Genomic DNA, 19,533 nt, shown 5'->3' with positions numbered 1-19,533 from the left:
TTTACCAAAAGATTTCTGATATGCCTGGTTGGTTCTGAATGAAAATGGCAGGCATCTTGAAAATTGTTATTGAGTTTTTGAATGGAGAGTCATATCAGCATTGGGTTTTCACCAAGATATATGTTATGATTTCTTGTGGGTCCTAAACAGAATTCATGCCAGTAATAGATCCATTATGGCCAAAATGGAAATCTTTCTTATTGCTACTGCACTGTCGACAGTCATATTGACATGGGTAGTCCAAGAATATTAGACATGGTTTCAACTCCGCAGTTAAAAAGAAGAAACAGTCTTATCTTGGGTCTCTGTAAATTGTTTTCAGTTAGTAAAGAATCAGCCCTTTTGAAAGGTTCATGCCACAGAATCAGGGGTATCTGTGGTCATCTCGACACATAAAAGATTGCTAATAAAAGTTCTCATATAGAGTTGGTTTTCATTTGGTCATGTACTCTCGGAAATGAAACAAAGCCAAATTGTATGCTTCTCTGAGTGCAGTAGACTTTCAAAATTTGACTATTTATCTGGGCCACACAGTAGTTGTTGAATAGGAATGAACATATTTTTTCCCCAAAAATGTGTTATGAAAATTATATTGAGCATGTCTGTAAAATGCCATAGTTATAATATAGTAAAACCTGTCTTGAAAGACCTCTGCTATGAGTGACCATCTGTCATTCATGACCACATTCATAATGCATAGATCCTTTTTATTATGGATCTTTTTTATTTTATAACCCATCGTTTTGTGCAGTCACCAAGAGAATGTGACCAGTGACCACCATGTTTTTGCAAAATGTTTGTTTTGTCACTGCTTTGAATGACCACATCACACAACATAATCATCAGTGGCCATGTTTTAATCCATTGTAAATAAGGAAAGTGTGCAGGCAAAGTGCAGATTGTTCTAAATAATACAGCTATGAATGACTATATTGCAAGGAGAGAGACACACACCACTGACCTAATTTTAATCTGTTGTAGCCATGACTGCTTAACGAGTTACAAATGCTCTAAACATAAATATAAATAAAATAAGGCTGGCTGTTAGTTTCCTAAGTTGTACAGGTCATGCATATAATTTGCTTTGTTATAGACTGTAAACCAGTTGTAAGTACATGCCACTAAATGCCATATCAGTCAAGTACATCGCTTGTATTCTGACTTAATTTGTAATGATTGGGGTGAATGAGGTTTTTGTCTGTCTTTAATACTAGTAAATGAGAATCATTTTCTTGAGTCAGTTGTCATCGATAAAGGGTTGTGTTTCTTATTGCTTTTTCTTTGGTCTTTCTGTACTTACAGCCCACATCTGTTCACCTTGTACAGCTGGTTACAAAGTTTGTTTATCAACTTATTCTGATTTTGTTGTCTCTAAATTAAGTCTTTGACTTTTATCTCTAAATAAATTTATTCTACTTCTGGGTGAATTAATTATGTATTTTTATTTAATTCAAGGGTACATGTACATTGTACAATTTTCCCCCTGTTATAACATGCCTCATTATAATGTGATTCACAATGTAATGCGTTACTACAATGGACCCCTTTACCCAAATCATTCCAATATACAGCAGAAAGGATTGAAAGAAAATAAGGTGAAACTTAGTTTTATGTCTTCATTTCCTTTTCAAAATGCAATTATTTAACAAATTTTAATGTGCCCACTAGACTACTGTTCTGTATATTATGCTATTCTCAATATATTACACTTCCATATGTCATGGTATTCAGTATAACATAGTTCAGTACATAGCACAGTCTGTGGTGATGGACCTTGACTACTGTGATAAAAATATATATATATATATATATATATATATATATATATATATATATATATATATATATATATATATATATATATATATATATATATATATATATTCCCCAGAGCTTGACCAAAACTGCTACAGTCTTTATTGCAATTGATCACTTATAACGTTAACACCTTAATAACAATGGCAGAACCTGCAACAAAAAGGATAAAAATTCTAACACTGGAGGAAAGAATTAATGTAATTGAAAGAAGTAGAGGAAGAATGTCAGCTAAAAAAAATAGCAAGCAGTTTAAACATCCATAAAACTCAAATTCAGGGTATTATAAAAGAATTAGAAATGAATTCCGATGCTAATACATATACATGTGATCTTCAGATATAAATGTGATTCACATTTAATGATGGCTGTATATCTTGTTACATAAAATTAGTTTCTGGAAGAATTAGTGCAACATTTTAACAAGTACTAATAAAGAATACAATACAGCTACAGTGAATAAGGGCTTTTTTCCTTTGTAAACCGTGCAGAATTTCATCCTTGGGTACTGGTCCTTTTGTACAAACCTGTTATGTTAGACCACCTGTCTGGAGAGACTGCCTTTTGTTGGCAGAATTGGTGGTCTCTTGAGAAAGGTTTTCATTAAAGAGGATACTAACAATCAGACTATGCATCACAGTAGGCCAAGTGGTTGTGGTTTAGAATGTAGCAACCCACAATGAGCACACAAAGTGCCTTACCCATGGACACACCACAAGAGCCGACTTTGGTCTAGATAGGATCTGAACCTGTGCCCTTTGAGCCTGTCACATTACCACAGAGCTGCTATGACTGGTTTTAGTTTTGTTCATTTATTAGCACTTTTAACACGTTCTTAGTGGGCTATATCATACTGAAGAAATTGGAGTTAATTCCCTTTTCCAGCCACCATGGTTCCTATCACAATAGGTTCTGTTTTATATGGCATCGATTAGAAGCCACATATCTAGTTTCTTTTCTTCAAAATTTAGAAACATTAAGACCTAAAATTTAAATGATGAGAAATTTAAAAATGACATTCTCCTTTTCTTTTAAATTCTCGGTCTTAAAATTGTTCTGATCCATTGATTTCACTTTTCTTGTCTTTGTTCTAAAACTGTTTGGCGTTATTTTTTTTTACAGTTCTTTGCTCAGTTTGCCATTCCTAATGTCCCTCCTGGGTCAGGAAAGACCTCAATCAGTCTAGATGTGTCTGCTGCAACTACCACTACCATGCATCCTTACATGTCGGGGTCACGCACAAGTTTACGCACAGATACTGATCAGCAAGGATTCAGTGCATGTCTCCTGTACAAGGGCTACTTGGATGACCCACGAAATACAGACAATGCCTGGGTTGAAGCAGAGGTGTGGAACTTCCACTATGAAAGTGGGGACATGTTTGATGCGAGAGCTTCTGAGGTATGTATATCAAGTATTGTTTGTACCACATTTTCTGTTGGTTTTTGGACAGTCTTTGTTTTCAAATACAAAACTCTTTTTTAAGCTTAAATTAGGTCCCATACTGACTTTAAATAGTAGTTCTGAATGATCCGATTCACAATATCCTGTAATATGTTAATTCTCACTTTAATAATTCTCACTTTAATGTCTCTCAATATAAGAATTTGTGTTGTTGTTGTTGTTGTTCTAGGGTTTAACGCCATTTTGCAGCACAAGATAGGCTATACACGGCAGCCAGTATAACTGGTGGAGGAAGAACCCTGGAAAACCCAGGGAAGAACCACCGACCCGCGAGAAGCTACTGGCAGGCTTTCCCATGTACCCATGAAGAGTTCGTGTTATCTGGTATGTTTGGTCATGGATCCCATTTCATTATGTGGTAGTGAAATAAGACTTATATGGGTCATTATAAGGCAACCTCACTGTAAGGCAGTTTTACATGGCTGCCATGGACATTATGATAATGAGGGAGTGCTGTGCATGGAAATAAGGAAATATGGAATAAAAAGTGCACACATGCCTTCTAGATCTGTTATTGCTAAAAAAAAAAAGCTCAAGGTCTTGCAGATGAATAGACAATCAAAAACAGATTATCATCGTGGAATTGTAGGGAATAAACATTTTTTGCCACTAAGTGCCAAAATAAAAAAAGAAATAAACATGTAAACATGTTGCACTTAAAAAAAGGTAAATTACTGAGAATTTAACAGTGTGGAAGTTCTTTTTTTTAGCGTTGGATATGAAGGAAGAAGTCTGACATGAAAAATTAAATTTTTTAATAATTGCTTGGTTGATGCTTCAGTGATCGTTGATCAGTTTGTCTTGTTAAGTTTATTCCTAATTGCTCGCTTTCATTTCTGTTATTTACTATATTTTATAAACTATTAACAAACATTTCTAAAACCAAAATACCTAAAATTTACCAATAACTCCACCATCATGCATTTTGTTAACAATAAGTGCAACTGAAAAGAAATAGCCTGACATTTTCACTAATTGTCAAAAGCATAGGCAAAGACATACCATATATGTACTCATAAGTCAGTCACAACTACAAACTGCTTAGACCCAGGGATGGGTCTATGCAGTGTGTTTAATAAGTAGAACAAACAACATAGCCCTGATCTGTCGGTACATTATGTGATGGCAAATCAGCTTTTGTGTTGGAATTTTGGACTGGAGTTAAAAGTGAGTATTTATGGTAGGTATCACTTTTGAATTTTCTTGGACAGTATGACGCTGACGTATATACCATTATGAAACAGGATGTATTCATCCGTAGAGGGACCAATCATCATGGGCAAAGTAAGTCAAGGAGACCTACTTTTTACACTCTGACTGCAGACTATTGAATGTAAAGTCAAGATTTCTGTTGGGTTTATTTATGTTTTTGGGTACTATTCACCATGGCAAGAAGTAGGTTATTGTGACACATATTTAAAATTCCACTGATTATGCCTAGTTATTATATTGAACTTCATTTCTTTGACACACTGACTCTCAGAGTCATGAAACAAGACCAACCACTCATTTTTTAGACTAATTTTCAAAATTAGCAATAGGTCACAGTGATCATCTTTTCTTTCTCTAGTGGCTTGGCTAGGCACTTGGAATATGCTCAGATGCAGCAAGAAAGACATAGCACTCTGCAGAAATTTGGCTTCAGTAACCCAGACTTGACAGTATTTAATAAAATGTTTATTACTGTATTTTATATTATATTATGGAACCTTTACATTATCTCCCACTGCAAAATTTAATAACTGGAGAATTTTACTGTTCATGATATTTATGATTTTATAGAACAGTATCTTTTATATTTCATCTTACATCTGTTGAATTTTTATTTCATTCCAGGATAGCAGTATTAAGTGGAAGGAGGTATCACCTTATGTAAAGCTTTCTGGAAATGAAAGCGTAATAGTGCAGGAAGCTGCACGCATCCACGATGGCTACCATTAGAGATGTAAAAGAATACACCTATAAGAGTAGCACACATGCTGGAAATGGTGCATCAAACGTACTGGCAATTAATATGTGAAAATAATGGAATACAAGAGGAAGACACAGCCTACATTTATAATAACATTTATTATTGTAGCAAAAACAAGTCAGGAAATAGGACATATGTGTATATACAAGTCAATGCAACAAGAAGTTGCGGGAGACCTCAAAGATATAAAGGTACATCAGCAAATGAGGTAGAATATAGCAAGAAAGTTACAAGATATATAATATCTACAACTGTATTACACAAATGTGTACTAGTCAGTACTAGTCAGTTCATATTTAACATTTCTTTGCTAATTTTAATCATGTTGACATTACTGATTTTACACATAAGTTGCAATATTTCTTACATTAAGAAGAAAGATTGGCCTTAATTAATAAGTTAGTTCAAAAAGTTTTTTTTTCTTTTTTAAAAATGTATATACATATTCTTTAAAGTTCTTGGATTCACCTTGAAAACTCCTGTGACTCAGACATTTTTAGCAAGTACAGTTTATATTTAGGCCAGAATGTATGCATGTCTTAAACTTTTTGAGTTTTCTTTATTTCTCGCAGACTTTTTACTCTTAATTATATGGTCCTCAGTAAAAACTGTTGTACTTTTAAACTTATAGTTTTAAACTTTTTTGCCTTATATTTTACTAAGCATTTTTCTGTTATAAAAATGACTTGTAAAGAAGAGACATTTTTGTATTTTGAATGACTCACATAATTAAAAATTTTAATGTTTTCAGCGGCAGGTGTTTTTATGATTCAAAGGAAAAATTTAATTTTTCTGACTATATTAATCTTAAACTGAGATTTACTTTTCATGAGGTAACAATCTTTGGAACTGGCATGCTCAATTAAAATTAATATTCTGAAAATTATTGATAAATGTTTACATTCACCTGGGACCCAGCATTGTTACCACTATTCCATTACCCAACCCATCAGTTCCTTTAAAGGATCTTTTTATGATGCTTCTTTTAAAAATGAATATCCAAAGGAGTGTTTCATTTGGCATTGGTGCAGCATAGCATATTCATGTTCTAATTGTGTTTAAGACCGCTTTAATGCAAATGGTGAATATTTGCAAATACTTAGTCATGGAAGCATTTTTTTTTTATAGCTCTAATGGTCATGAGCCAGATCTTATGGGATGCCCTGTTGAACGTCATCTGTCCAGCCATTAAGACAAGTTTATGCTACTTCTCCTCAGCTACATGGAGGATTGCCATGAAACTTGATGCACACATTTATCCCAAGGTCTAGTTGATCCTGAATGAAAATGGTGCTGTTAAGGTGTAAATATGGCTGCCACAGCAACCATGTTGACAATCTTATCACTACACGGAATGGATGGTCATATCAACATTGGGCTTTCCCTAAAAGGTTTCTTATGATTTTTGAGTTCTAAATGAAAATTATGGCAGCCATTTTGAAAATTCTTGTGATTACTACTCTTCTTGAATGGAGTGTCATGTTGATTGTGGGTTTCCAGATGTTTTATGGCACTTGAACTCTTTAGTAATACAACCAAAATCAGTCAATATCTTTATTCCAGTCTGAATTATTTTTGATAATACATAGTATGGACTCTAGTCCATTTGTACAATGTTAAGTACCAAACCTAACCAGCAGAGAGAATCAAAGTAATATTAATTGCTGTATGCTGATTGAGCTCTTTTGTAATACAACCATATTCAATTAATGCCTTTAATTCTTTCTAAATTGCTTATAGAGTACATGCCAATAACCTTCAAACACTGAAGCCAGCTGACCCTGCCAACATAATCAAAAGATGTTAATTGTTTTATGCTGCTTGAAATTAGCAACTAAATTGTCTTACACTGGTTAAGCCAGTTCACAAGTATTATTATTCTAAATGTTCTACTCTGGATGCAGGATGTGGAAACAAAATGGAAAGTCATCTTGAAATTTTGGTATTGCTACTCCTTCTAAATGTAAAGTCATATCAAAACAAGGTTTTCACCAGAAGACTATGATACCAAGTTGGTCCTTAATAAAAAAAATACTGCCAGTCTGACCTCAAATATGTCCACCCCACCATGGCAGCCAGCTTGAAAATCATCTTGTATCCACTCCTTCTAAATGGAAAGTCGTCTCAGCATTGGCTTTTCACCAGGAGTCTAGTAGAACCTGAATAAAAATGATAACATTCTGACATCCAGTATAACCACCATGGTGGTCACCTTGAAGAGCTTGTTATCACTACTCCTGAAGAATTGATGGTCATATTAAAACTGTGTTTTCACCAAGAGACTTATGATATCTAGTTGGCCCTAAATAATAATGGTGACCCACAGACATCCAATGTGGCTGCCACAATGAACATATTAAAAACTTTGTCACAAATTCTCCTGGATATGGATGGTATTATTGGTATGGGGTTTTCACCAGCATTCTTCTAATAGTTTGCCCTAATTGGTGCTGATGTTACATCCGATATGACTGCTGCAGTGGCTGATTTGGATGTCGTATTGCTAAAGAGTGTCTAAGATCGTTTCAAAACCCAGCACTTTTATTGAATTTCTGGGAATTCTTCTGATTAAGTAGAGCATCAGTCCCTTAGAGGGACTCTTGTTTTTCAGTTTTATTAGATCAACATTTGTTAAACATTACAGTGGTCATAATTTGATGTTTTCCTTGGCTTTTTCCTAATTTTAACAAAATTTTGACAGCATTAAACAAGCAATGTATTTTCCATTCAGTAAGTTTTCTTAATGATTGACATTTTAATGCCCATGTTCTCCACAGTTGATAACGTTTTAGTTATAAATCACAAGTTTTGCTTATGAGAATCTTGATAGACTGCATGGTTTCCTATTATGCATCAGTATTAATGTATGCTGCATCATGTCCTTTTTACCAGGATCTGCAGAAACTGACACAGTATTTAGTTATCTGTTGTTTTTTTATTGCTTTAAAGGCAGGCTGCTTTTAATATTTTTTATTCAGCTTCCTGTAATAGAAGCTTAACTTAAGTCACATTGATGTTCATATTTTTCCATCTCTACATCCAGCCTTCCAACCCTCCAAAATTGACCTCAGTGTTAGTTTTTTGTAAGAACCGAATATATTGGCTTATAAGTTGGATCGAGCCACAAACCCGAATGGCACAGATCAGCTAGCTGATTATGCAATGGATATCAGAGTCTTTGTTGTGTAGTTGGACCCATGTTTTTAGCGATACTTATGGTATTTTCCTGCTAGATAAATGGCTTCATTATCAAAGCATGGGCGGACTTGACATGTACTGATTATTTTAAGGTATAGGTACAAAAAATTTGTGTGCACTGGTAATTTGATGTAAAATAGCGTCTCAACGCTGAATTAATCCGGTTGTTTCACAATTGGTCTAATATAAACAAAAGTCACTCATTCTTTGGGATTTTTTAGGTCAAAAGGTTGAAAGTCAAGTCAGAGTGTATTACTCTCCATAAAAAATCATGGACTTATTGTTTTGATGACAATTGATAACCAAAGCATTCATATAAAAAATCAGTTTTATATTCTGAAAAGCAAAACTCCAGAAATGTTTAAATCTCTGCATCTACAAAGACCTTGATTATCTGTTTTTACCATGAATCTCAGTTTCTAAATCTGAATATTGTGGTGTTATTTTCTGAGTCATACATTCAAATTTGGAGATCTGTCATTAATTATAGTATTATACCATATATACTCACTTATAAGTCAAGTCTAAATGAAATCAGCATAGACCCTGATCTGCCATCACATAATGGGCCAACAGATCAGGGTCATTGTTGTTTGTTATACTGATTACTCCTAACAATTTGCATAGACCCAGTTCTGCTGTTGCATAATGCACTGCCAGATCTGGATCTGCAGTTTTGCGGTTATGCTGGACTTGTAAGCAAATCTATATGGTAACTTTTTGTACGTCCATCATGTTATTATATCTTTTTATTCAAAACATACTTGATGTAGAAAAATCAATACAAATATATGTAGAATCAATTTTTTTTATATATCTGTATGGCCTTAACTTGAAAATATCCATGTTAATTTGTTAATGTAAATCTTGATATAAACACATTACTTCTTTCTCAAGGGGAGAATAATTAGTTTTAGATGCTAAGACTTAATATGGATCATTTTGTTTTATTTCAGTACATTTTTGTATAAAAGTTTAGCTCCATTACATGTATATAGTTTTAATAATAATTGATTTGCTGGACTTAATTATGGAAATGCAACTTCATTAGGAAGACATCAATTTGCAATCTTAAGTTTTCTTTTCAAGTTTTGAATTTAGTGTAAAGGGAACAAGGACAGTTACAGGCTGTATATTTGGTTTTAGTCTTGACTTTATTTATTCTTTTATACCATTGAAAATTTTAAGAACTTTACCTTTAGAATTATGTGATATGCAGTATTTATAAGGATTGAATTATTTCAAACCAGTCTCCCGTGATAAATTAGTGGCCTTTGACCATAGCTGTAATTCAGGGATTGCATTGTAAGTCATGCACCATGGCAATGACAAATAATGCAACATTGCATGCCTTTTATTCTGAATGATAATTGCCTATAATTGTATCATCTTTGTCCATTTGCAGCTCATACCTGTTTGTTATGTTTATATTTTGTATCTGATTCTACCATATATACTCACTTATAAGACAAGTCCAACTGCAAACTGCACAGAGTCCGATCTACCAGCACATAATGCACCAGCTGATCCTGGTCTTTGCAGTTTGTTAGGAGTTCTCAGTAGAATAAACAACATAAACCCTGATCTGCAGGTGCTTTATGATACAGCATATAAGGATCATTATTCTTTGCAGTTGTACTTGACTTATAAGCAATTATATATGGTATATTCTCATATCAGTATGTAACTACTGTGTGAATTCCGGCTTTTTTGTTCTGTTTGTCAGCTGTGGATGGATATAACTTGTATAGTAGTTGGCTGCAGTCAATACATTTGTTAGTTTATGCAGGAGGTTTTTTATTGCTGTTTATTTGTATATTTGAAAATTGACGCAGGTCACAGTTTAAATGGACATTATCCAGGCTTCATGAACCCTCCAGTGCATGCTTGGTAAATTTTGAACTGAAAATATTTGAAGAATGACTTTACTTTGCCCAACTGTATGTGTTGCCATCTCAATAAAGCTACAGTTTTTTAAATTTTCAACAATCAAGCAATCTGATTTTAATAAAAAAATTACAAAGTTTTATTAAATTGAAAAAATTGAAAATTTAAGCTGAATTTTTTGAAGTAGTTTGCCTTTCAGGGGGATCATGTATATAATTAGAGAAACATAGGATGTGGTTAAGGATAGTTTTACTTTAAAATCATGTATGTGTGTGAAGTTATAAATATGGGCCACAGGTTTTATAGTCAGATTTGAAATTTAGAATTTCAAAAGCAAATATACAAATTAAGAATTGAGATTTATTTATAAATCCATTAAATGCAAGAATGAAAATCATTAAAAACAAACTCTTCGGTTTTAGAGGATGCATTTTTGTAAATATTAGCTGGCTGCATATTGGGTTTTCATGTTTGGAAGAGATTTTAAGCAAAGACTTTTCAGACCAAGCTGTCATATTTATTGTATTTTTTTAATGTAAACTTATGAAACTGCAAAAACAGTAATAATAACAATATTCATGCATTTGTTCTGAGATTTATTCACAACTTTATTTGAGAGGAAAAGAAAACTACGAACTTTCCATTACCGGACGTTTTTTATCACTACTCATCCTAATCTATTTGGAGGATTGTGATGAAATTTTTTACATAGCAGACATCCAATACTGCCACCACAGCAGCGATCTTGAAAATCTTGTTTTCTCTTGAGTGGATGGTTATGTCAGCTTGGGTTTTCTTGAAAAGTTTTCTAATGACTAATGGTACCAGTCTGACCTCCAAATTAATCACTACAGCAGCCATTGTGAAAGTCAAAAGTTTTGATATTGCTCCTGTATGAGAAGGCATATGAGCATGGAGTTTTCATCAGAAGATTTCCTATGTTAAATTGTGCCAATTGGATATCCAATATGGCAACCACAATGGATATGTTAAAAATCTTATTCCTCTGCCTCTTGGATGAACGGTCATATTAACATTGGTTCTTTACCAGAAGACTTGTGTCTTTTCTTTCATGTTGACCACTCCAGTAGCCTACTGGTTAGAGCATCTGCATGGGAGGTTGTGGGTTCGATCGCCAGCTGAGTCATACCAAAGACTTATAAAAATGGTACTAACAGCTGCCTCGCTTGGCGTTTAGCATTAAGAAGTTAGTGTTAGGACTGGTCGGCCTGGTGTCAGGATAACTTGACCGGGTAGGACATCATGCTACATGTCTGCGGCATGATGCCCCAGTGCTGGACATTACTATAAACTGCCACATTGCAGACATAGTAGCGATATGACTGAAACATTGTTAAAGCTATGTTAAAAATCCAAATCACACACACTCCATTCTTTTATACTGAAAGAAAATGGTGCTGATCTGGCATCCATTTTGATCACCATGGCAACTATCATAAAATTTTTGATATTGCTGTACCTGAATGAAAAGTCACATCAACATGGCATTTTCTCCAGAAGACTAATGATGATATCTAGTTGGTCTTAAATGGAAGTACTGCTGATCTAACTTAAATATGGCTGTCACACTGAACAGGTTGAAAATGCTGTCACTAATTCTCTTGGATGGATCATTATGACAACATGGGGTTTTCACCATACGTCTTCTAATGGAATCTAGTTTGTCCTAAAAGAAAATGGTACCATCTTAAATCCAAATTTGGCTGCCACAGTGGCAGATAAAAAAATGTTATTGCTCATTTATATTGAAGATAGTTTCAACACATGACAGAAGAATTGGTCTTTTAGATTCCTAGAATTCACTTTGGATCGTACTGCACAAGTCCCTTCAGGAAATCTTGTTTGGCTTAGAGTGGTTTCATTCCTGCAAAGCCTATGACATTCTGTCTATTCTAGTTTACTAAGGATAGTTCTTGTGTCAAACCATAGATACTATTTTCTGTCTGTATTTACAATTTGACCGTAAAGTCTATTAAGCTATTTAAAGGGACAGAACTCAAATTCTAATCCTAAAAGAAAGTTATTATAAGCAGTTATCTCCCTTGATATAGTTTGACTACTTTCGTGTGGTACTTGCAAAATAGATCTTTTTAATAGAAAATGCTGATAAAAGGTTATTGTTTAAATAGCTTTTTAAAATAAATTATTTTTAATCAATTAATAGATAAAGAAAAGATTCTATTAAGAGATAAAAAGAAGTAATAACTTAAATGTTTATTTCAGATTATAAGTGTTGCGAGGAATATTAGTATTGGCTCATATAATAAAACAGGATCAGGATTATCAGTATCTTCATGACTTTGATCTTTTTAAAAGTTTCATGCCCTTCAAGTCATCAGTGTTCACTGTACCTTGATCTTTCCTTGAAATTAAAACCGTTGTTTTATATGGAAAGAATATGTAATTATTTTTAAAACATCTATTATTTTTTCATTTTAATAGCAAACCATCAATGCGAATTATGAAGATTTATGTTTGTACTTTTGAATTTAATTGGCATATATTGGTTCAAGGCCTCAGGTCATGAATCACAAAGCTTAAGAGTGTGATTTTGATCCTGGTGTCATGAGACTTTCAACCAAGATCCAAGATGACTTCGTGAGCTTTTCTGAAACACAGAGTTCAGAGTTATAAGGTTATGGCAGTACATATTGTATGTTCATACTCTGGATAAATCCTTTGAAAATATATAACTTGTATGTTCATTTGACTGATGGATTTTGTCACAACCAAAAATTTGTATGAAGATGTACATTATTCCATGATTCACAAGCTTAGTTGCTAGTTATAAGAGTTATCTCTCTTGCATTCTTTTAACCTAGCTTACAGCTTCTGTCAATATATATGTACAATGTTTAAAATACAGTTGATATTCTTAATGTCCATGAGAGGACACATATGATATTCAGGATTAGAATATATACCTTGAAATATCTGTGTTGATATCAATATAAACTGACATTTTTTATCACTCATGTCAGAAGCTATTCGTTCTCTGATTTTTCTCAGTGTTTGTCAGGAATGCCTCTGTGTCAGTAGGATAACATTGTAGGTTAGTGGCATTTGTAAATTTTAAAAAATATTTTATTTTTTATTTTTTGTAAAAGAAAGGATTGTTTTTTTTCTTCACAATATCTTGCCTTGTAGCTTTTGGAGATACTATTACATTCTAAATTTATATGGTAATAATTCACCTGTATTGAAATGCCTCTCACCAACGTCTCTCACCAACAACCCATTTCCCATAAAACTAGTTCTTTTGTTTGGCTGTTGGCCATGAAAAAGAGGGATATCTTTTTTGTTACGGGGGTATCTGGGAAAAATCTCTAGTTGCTTCTTGGAAAGGTTGTATGGTTTAGAACAGGCATATTCAGCATCCACCAGGGCGGATAAGTGATTTTTAAAGCCACACCCAATTGATGTAAATTAATGGATTAAACCAGGTCATGTGCTAGAAGTGACCATAAGCCGTATTTTGCCCACCCCACGTGGAAGATATGTTTGGTATTATATAGCACTTACTGTAACACTCCTTGTGAAGGAACAAATTTATATATTTTTACAATTATTGGAAAAAATCTGATTCTGTTATAACAGGATATCAAAGGAACTATGTGCTCTAAGAGCAACGATGCTTTTTTTAAATACTAAATTATAATCTATTTCTGTATATACTCATTTATAAGTCAATCCAGCTTCAGACTGCACAGACCCAGAGCTAGCACAGAATGTGCTGGCAGATCCAGGTCCATACAGTTTGTATGGAGAAATCAGTAGAACAGACAACATAGACCCTGATCTGCTGGTGAATGATGCAGTAACAGAGCAGGGTCTATGTTGTTTTGCAGTTTTCATTCAACTTCTATGTGAGTATATAGTGTATTTGTTTAATCATTAACTGCTGGAGCTGTGTCTTAATTTCTACTTTTATTACCTTATTATAACAGTGTGAGATCGCAAATTTCTTGTGGATTTTAACTTCTGGGCCATGAATTCTTCAAAATAAATTGTGAACAAGTTGCTTGAATTTAGTCCTTTCTTTATTGTTTGAACACAGTGGTTATATTACCCATGTGATAGCATTGGCTGTAAGTTTATAAAGTGACTGTACTTGCATTATTCTGACAATAATTTTAAACGTTCCCGAAACAGTGTAATGGCTGGAAAGTACCATTAGTTTTGTATGCAAGCAAAATGTATAGGAGGGTCAGTTCATATCTGTTATGTTTTTATGAGGGTTAGAGTAACTTAGACATTAGTAGTTGATGAATGAGTTTATCTAACTGCTGGCACATTTTGTTACTTCAGAAATATTTTTATGCCCATAGTTTGAAGAATATAGATTCTTGTCCAGTTGGATATATCATCTGTAGTCAGATAAGCATATATTTCTGCCATAAATCAGTCATGTGATTATGTTCTACAACAGCTGCTGGACAGGTCATCATTGGCTAAGCCACTAGTGCTGTATGATTGGGTGATTCCCTTAAATTCATTTCCAAAATATAAAAGAAATTGCAGCATGTTTAAATTAACCATGCAGCATCTCAGCTCTTAGTCTGTGCATTTTAACAGGGTGTTCTGAAATACACTTCCTGGAAAAAAATATAGAGGGTATTTCCAATGAAAAATACTATGAAGTTACTTAATAGTTTGTGCCATCAAACTTCATGTATTGAACAATGCTTTACTATGTAGATCTAATAAAAAAAATAAAAAGATTTTTAACAGCAACTACAACAATAATAACAGTAAATCCATAATAACAATGTTAACTGTAAGAATAATTATTATTATTATTATTATTATTATTATTATTATTATTATTATTATTGCTATTATTATTATTATTATTATTATTATTATTATTATTATTATTTATGTGGTGGTGGTGGTTGTTAGCTTTTCTTGACATTTTAGAGGTTTTCCACTTTCAACTAAGGATCATGCCTTTGTAATTTTGTTTTATAAATGCAGTTCATTCCATTTACTTAATCCAAAAAATTAATATTTTAGGAAATTTTAAAAGATAACTATATGGTGAAGTCTTAAAATTAAATAAAGTTTTTAAAAAAATGAAATTCATTTATGACTTTTCACCATCATGGTGTACACATGAGACTTGGCTTATTTTGGAGCAGTATAGCAATATAGTTATGGATAGTAAAATTCTGTCATTCTCACAAATGTTTCAACATTAGGTTATTAATTAATTTAACGTAATATTTACCCTTTGTAACATTTATGAAGCTATTTGACATAAAACTGTTTAGTACCAACTGTATGTGTACGAAGGAGTACAAAAGTACATTTATAAACACAATATGGTTCAGTCTAGGTTTGCAAATAGCTGATGTCACTCTGGATATAGAAAAATACTCGATTTCTATTTTATCTAAAAGCTTATTTCCATTTTAAAATATTTTGAAGTTGTTTTTAGTGTGTAGATAATATCAGTGACTGCGTGTATAATTAATGCACTCAGCAATACTCTGTAGTTGTATTTGTCAGAGATGACCTGTTCAGAATTTGATGACCCACCTCAGGTATATCAAGTCATGTGGTGTGTTTGATTGCAGAGTCCTGATTATACATGCAAGACAAGGTTTCAATTGTACATTATGCACACCTAATGGAATAGCAGTCATTTCTTTGCATAAAGTGAAAATTGCACTCAACATTGATGCAGCTTAAATAAAAGTGAGATAATTGTTAAAAATATTCTCAATATTTTCCATTTGGTCAAAAAAATTGCTAATTTAGTTGACAGCCTCAAAGTCATTATGGTGTCCAAATGAAGCTAAATAAATTGTTGTTTAGTTTCGGGAGTAATAGTTTGCTGCAGAATGAGTACTTTAGTATCAGGTGGATGAACATAGAGCTGAGGCACTGTTGCTAGGGACTACAGTCATGCTTTTGAAAGCCTTGTATTTAATTTCTAGGAATTCATGACTTGTCATTTTGTGTTCTACTGTCATGACATTTTTTTGAGAAAGTTATATGTAAGAAACTTTATTGATGAATTTATACAGTAGAAAGGAAACATAAATTGTGCTAAAACTGAGTGGGAGTAGCTTGAAATATGTACTTGATCGGCAAAGTTTTGTCAAGAATTTCTTCAGATAGTCAAAAATAGGTGATCAAGACAATTTTACTTGCACATGAAAATGTGATGACTTGGGACATTTGTTCCAGCAGCAGCAATGAAAATTCTCTAAAACTACAAGAACAAATAATTCAAATTTTATTTACTTTATTGTCTGTTTGGATTTTAGAATCTTTTCAAAAATCTTATCCAATTAAGATTTCAGTGATAGTCCTGTCTACAATAAGACCTTGGTACTGGCTTGAATATACCCAGGTGTGGTTTGAGTGGACCTGTATACTGACATGAATGTATCCAGGTACTGGCTTGCATGCAATACTGATGTCCAGGTTCATTCTGATGTCTAGCTTTTTAATATTTCAGGATTTGAAAATATGGGAAATAATTTCTTGAAAATTGCATATTTTTTAAAATAAATAGTCTGAGACTTGAATATAACAGTTTTATTCTGCAAGATATATATTGCACATTGTTGATTCCATTTCATTTTCTTACATGTTGTCTCGTGTTGACATCTCTTTTTCAAGTTTGTGCTCATACCTCAAAGTTTTTGTAAGTACTCGAGTCATTTTCTTAATCATTGCATCATTTCCTGGGTATATGTTCATTTATAAAAATCCAACTCATACTCGCTTTTTGGTTGAGTCCAGCTACAAAGATGCACAGTCCCAGGTTTTCGTATGCATATTGCACTTGCAGATCTGGGTTTTTCCAGTTTGTAATCAGTAGAATAAACAATATAAACCTGGTCTGCCAGCACATTATGCAATGGCAGATCTGGGTCTGTGTTGTTTGCAGTTTGACTCAACTTGTATTCCAGTACATACTGTATATCTTATAAATACTCATAGCTAGAGAAAGCTGTTGTTTCCTATGTAGTGTGTAATTTGTCGTTCTTATTAATGTAATGAGAATGCCTGCTTGCCATAACAGGTTGGCAATGAACTGGAATTATTTTCCAGTTTTTAATCCTCTAATGTTATTAAACAGATTTTTTTTAAATTGTGTGTATGATGCATGAGCGATATATAGGTTCATTTTTCCGACAATGTTGTTGTTATTATTGTAGGCATCATCATGAAGTTTTGCATTTTGCTTGGTTTTGGTTCATTGTTGTTAAACATATATACAATCACAAAACCTGATGGGTGTATTCTTTGCAGAAGCTACAGCTTATCACAGGCAAAAGGTCAAAGCTAATGAATTTTCACACTCCACTGATTGCACCAAACTCGTTTTCTCTAATGCTATTGCATTTACATTAATTAGATGAGTAATGTACCAATATCTGAAGGGACACTGTATTTCATCTACTTGCTTTTAAGTTCAGTCCAACTGTGAAATGCACAAACCAAGTTCTGCTGTCGCATAATGAACCAGCAGATCTTGGTCTGTGCAGTTTCTTAGAGCTAATTAGTAGAATAAATAAAACAACAAATTGGTCCAGATTTGCCAAAGCATTATGGGATGGAAGATAAGGGTCCCTGTTGTTTGCAGTTGGATTTGACTTACAAAGGAGTATATTCAATACTTCTCACCACAGATGAAACTAGATTACAGTGAGCTATATTTTTTCATGTCTAGTGTTTTTGGCAGAGATTGTGGATTATGCCACAGCTGAGCAGGCGATGTATATCATTCGGTGAAATTGTTGTTGTAATACTTGTTTCAAAAGTAGATGAAATAAAAAGACAAGATCTAAAAGTAGAGATCAAAATTTTCAGTAAAAGAAGGGATGTAAAACATGTCAGAGGTAAAAATGGTTGTCAGTACATAAAGCTGGTACTGACCAACATTGTAGTGGAAAAGGAAGGAGGGTGTGTTATATTACTTTCTTACCAAACACTCTTGTAATAATATTTGCTAACATTTTAGGACTTGGTTCAGAAATTCAGAGTAAATGTAAAACAACAAAAGAATGTTTGGATCAGAGTGAAATAAAATTCAGTTTATCCACCTTTGTGTCTGTTGGTTTGTATTGCCAGGCTTAATCTGTTTTGTCTCTCTGTCTGTCTAAGCATATATTTGGATGGTACTTTCAAGGATATTTTACTTTTCCTGTACCTTGTAGTCCAGCTGATCCACCATGACTGTGGTTGGGACTTGTAATGTTACCCTTGTGTGTACACAAGTCCATATATCACACATTGGTTAGCTTTTGCGTGTCGGTCACTTTTCAGGCACTATTAGGACATACTGTGTCACATGAACACGTTCCTGATCTTTACAGCCTTTCCTGCTATTATGCTCAAATAATTAAACAAAATCAAATGTTTTTCTGAAGTCATAAGAAAGTGAAATGGTCAGGATTAATTGAGCCATCCCGCGTAGAGAACTATCCTTTGTCAAGATACGAAATTCACAGTTTCTTTTCTTTCTGTCAGAACCCAGAGAATGTTGTGTGGGATCTATCATTTTTATTCGTTTCATTTATCTTCATAATTATTACCTTCATTATTCTTATTGAGGAATACAGAATGCGGTGTCAAGAATGGTGAATGACATCACTGGTATACGTCGGCCGTTATTATTTTGCTTCATCATAAATGTTATGACGTTTACGCTTGAGGCTCAATTTTTTTTTTACAGTAGAGTCTTGAGTCTTGCTGGTTCGGCTGCCTCGGAGTGTCCTTGGGGAAAGCACTTAGCTCCCATTTTGTAGCCAATAATTTGTCACTAAAACCAACTAAAACAAAACATTATAATGGGAAAGTATTTTCAAGCAATTTAAATGAGCTGTTTAGTGAAGGAAACTGTAAAAATATTGACATGAATAATGACGGTTGAATGGTCATTCATCCCCCCCCCCCATGAAATCATCACATGTAGTTAAAATCTCTTAGTATTTTACAAGCTTTCATAACTGAGTGTTACACAGTTGGAAATGAAAAAGGTTAACACTGATATATCATTCAAACGTCATCGATTAGTTTTTCCGTCTGCAGACGTCTGAAAAAGTGTCATTTACTATTCATAGAGTTTTATAGAAGCGGGGTATGTAGGAATCCTTGTTGCTATCCTTCCTTCTATCGGGCACACCATCTCGCGAGTACAACTAGTCCTGTAGTTT

At 33.5% G+C, this 19,533-nt stretch overlaps 1 protein-coding gene across 3 annotated transcripts in view; it reads left to right on the top strand.

Annotated features, from left to right (window-relative positions):
- Positions 1–18,419, top strand: part of LOC149798166 (transient receptor potential cation channel subfamily M member-like 2) — a 211,945-nt gene extending 193,526 nt beyond the window's left edge. For all 3 annotated transcript variants that reach the window (XM_089963276.1, XM_089963273.1, XM_089963274.1), the window contains 2 exons: positions 2,938–3,216; positions 5,116–18,419. In XM_089963276.1, coding sequence (XP_089819402.1) covers positions 2,938–3,216; positions 5,116–5,220 — 384 coding nt within the window. In that variant the 3' untranslated portion in view covers positions 5,221–18,419. The remainder of the gene's footprint in view (positions 1–2,937; positions 3,217–5,115) is intronic.
- Positions 18,420–19,533: the final 1,114 nt, after the last annotated feature.

Source organism: Sinohyriopsis cumingii, chromosome 6 (genome assembly GCF_028554795.1).
Source record: "Sinohyriopsis cumingii isolate HCF-2022 chromosome 6, ASM2855479v2, whole genome shotgun sequence".
Taxonomy (NCBI): Eukaryota; Metazoa; Mollusca; class Bivalvia; order Unionida; family Unionidae; genus Sinohyriopsis; species Sinohyriopsis cumingii.
The sequence above is the reverse complement of the archived record's forward strand: the minus strand, read 5'-3'. Positions and strand labels throughout refer to the sequence as shown.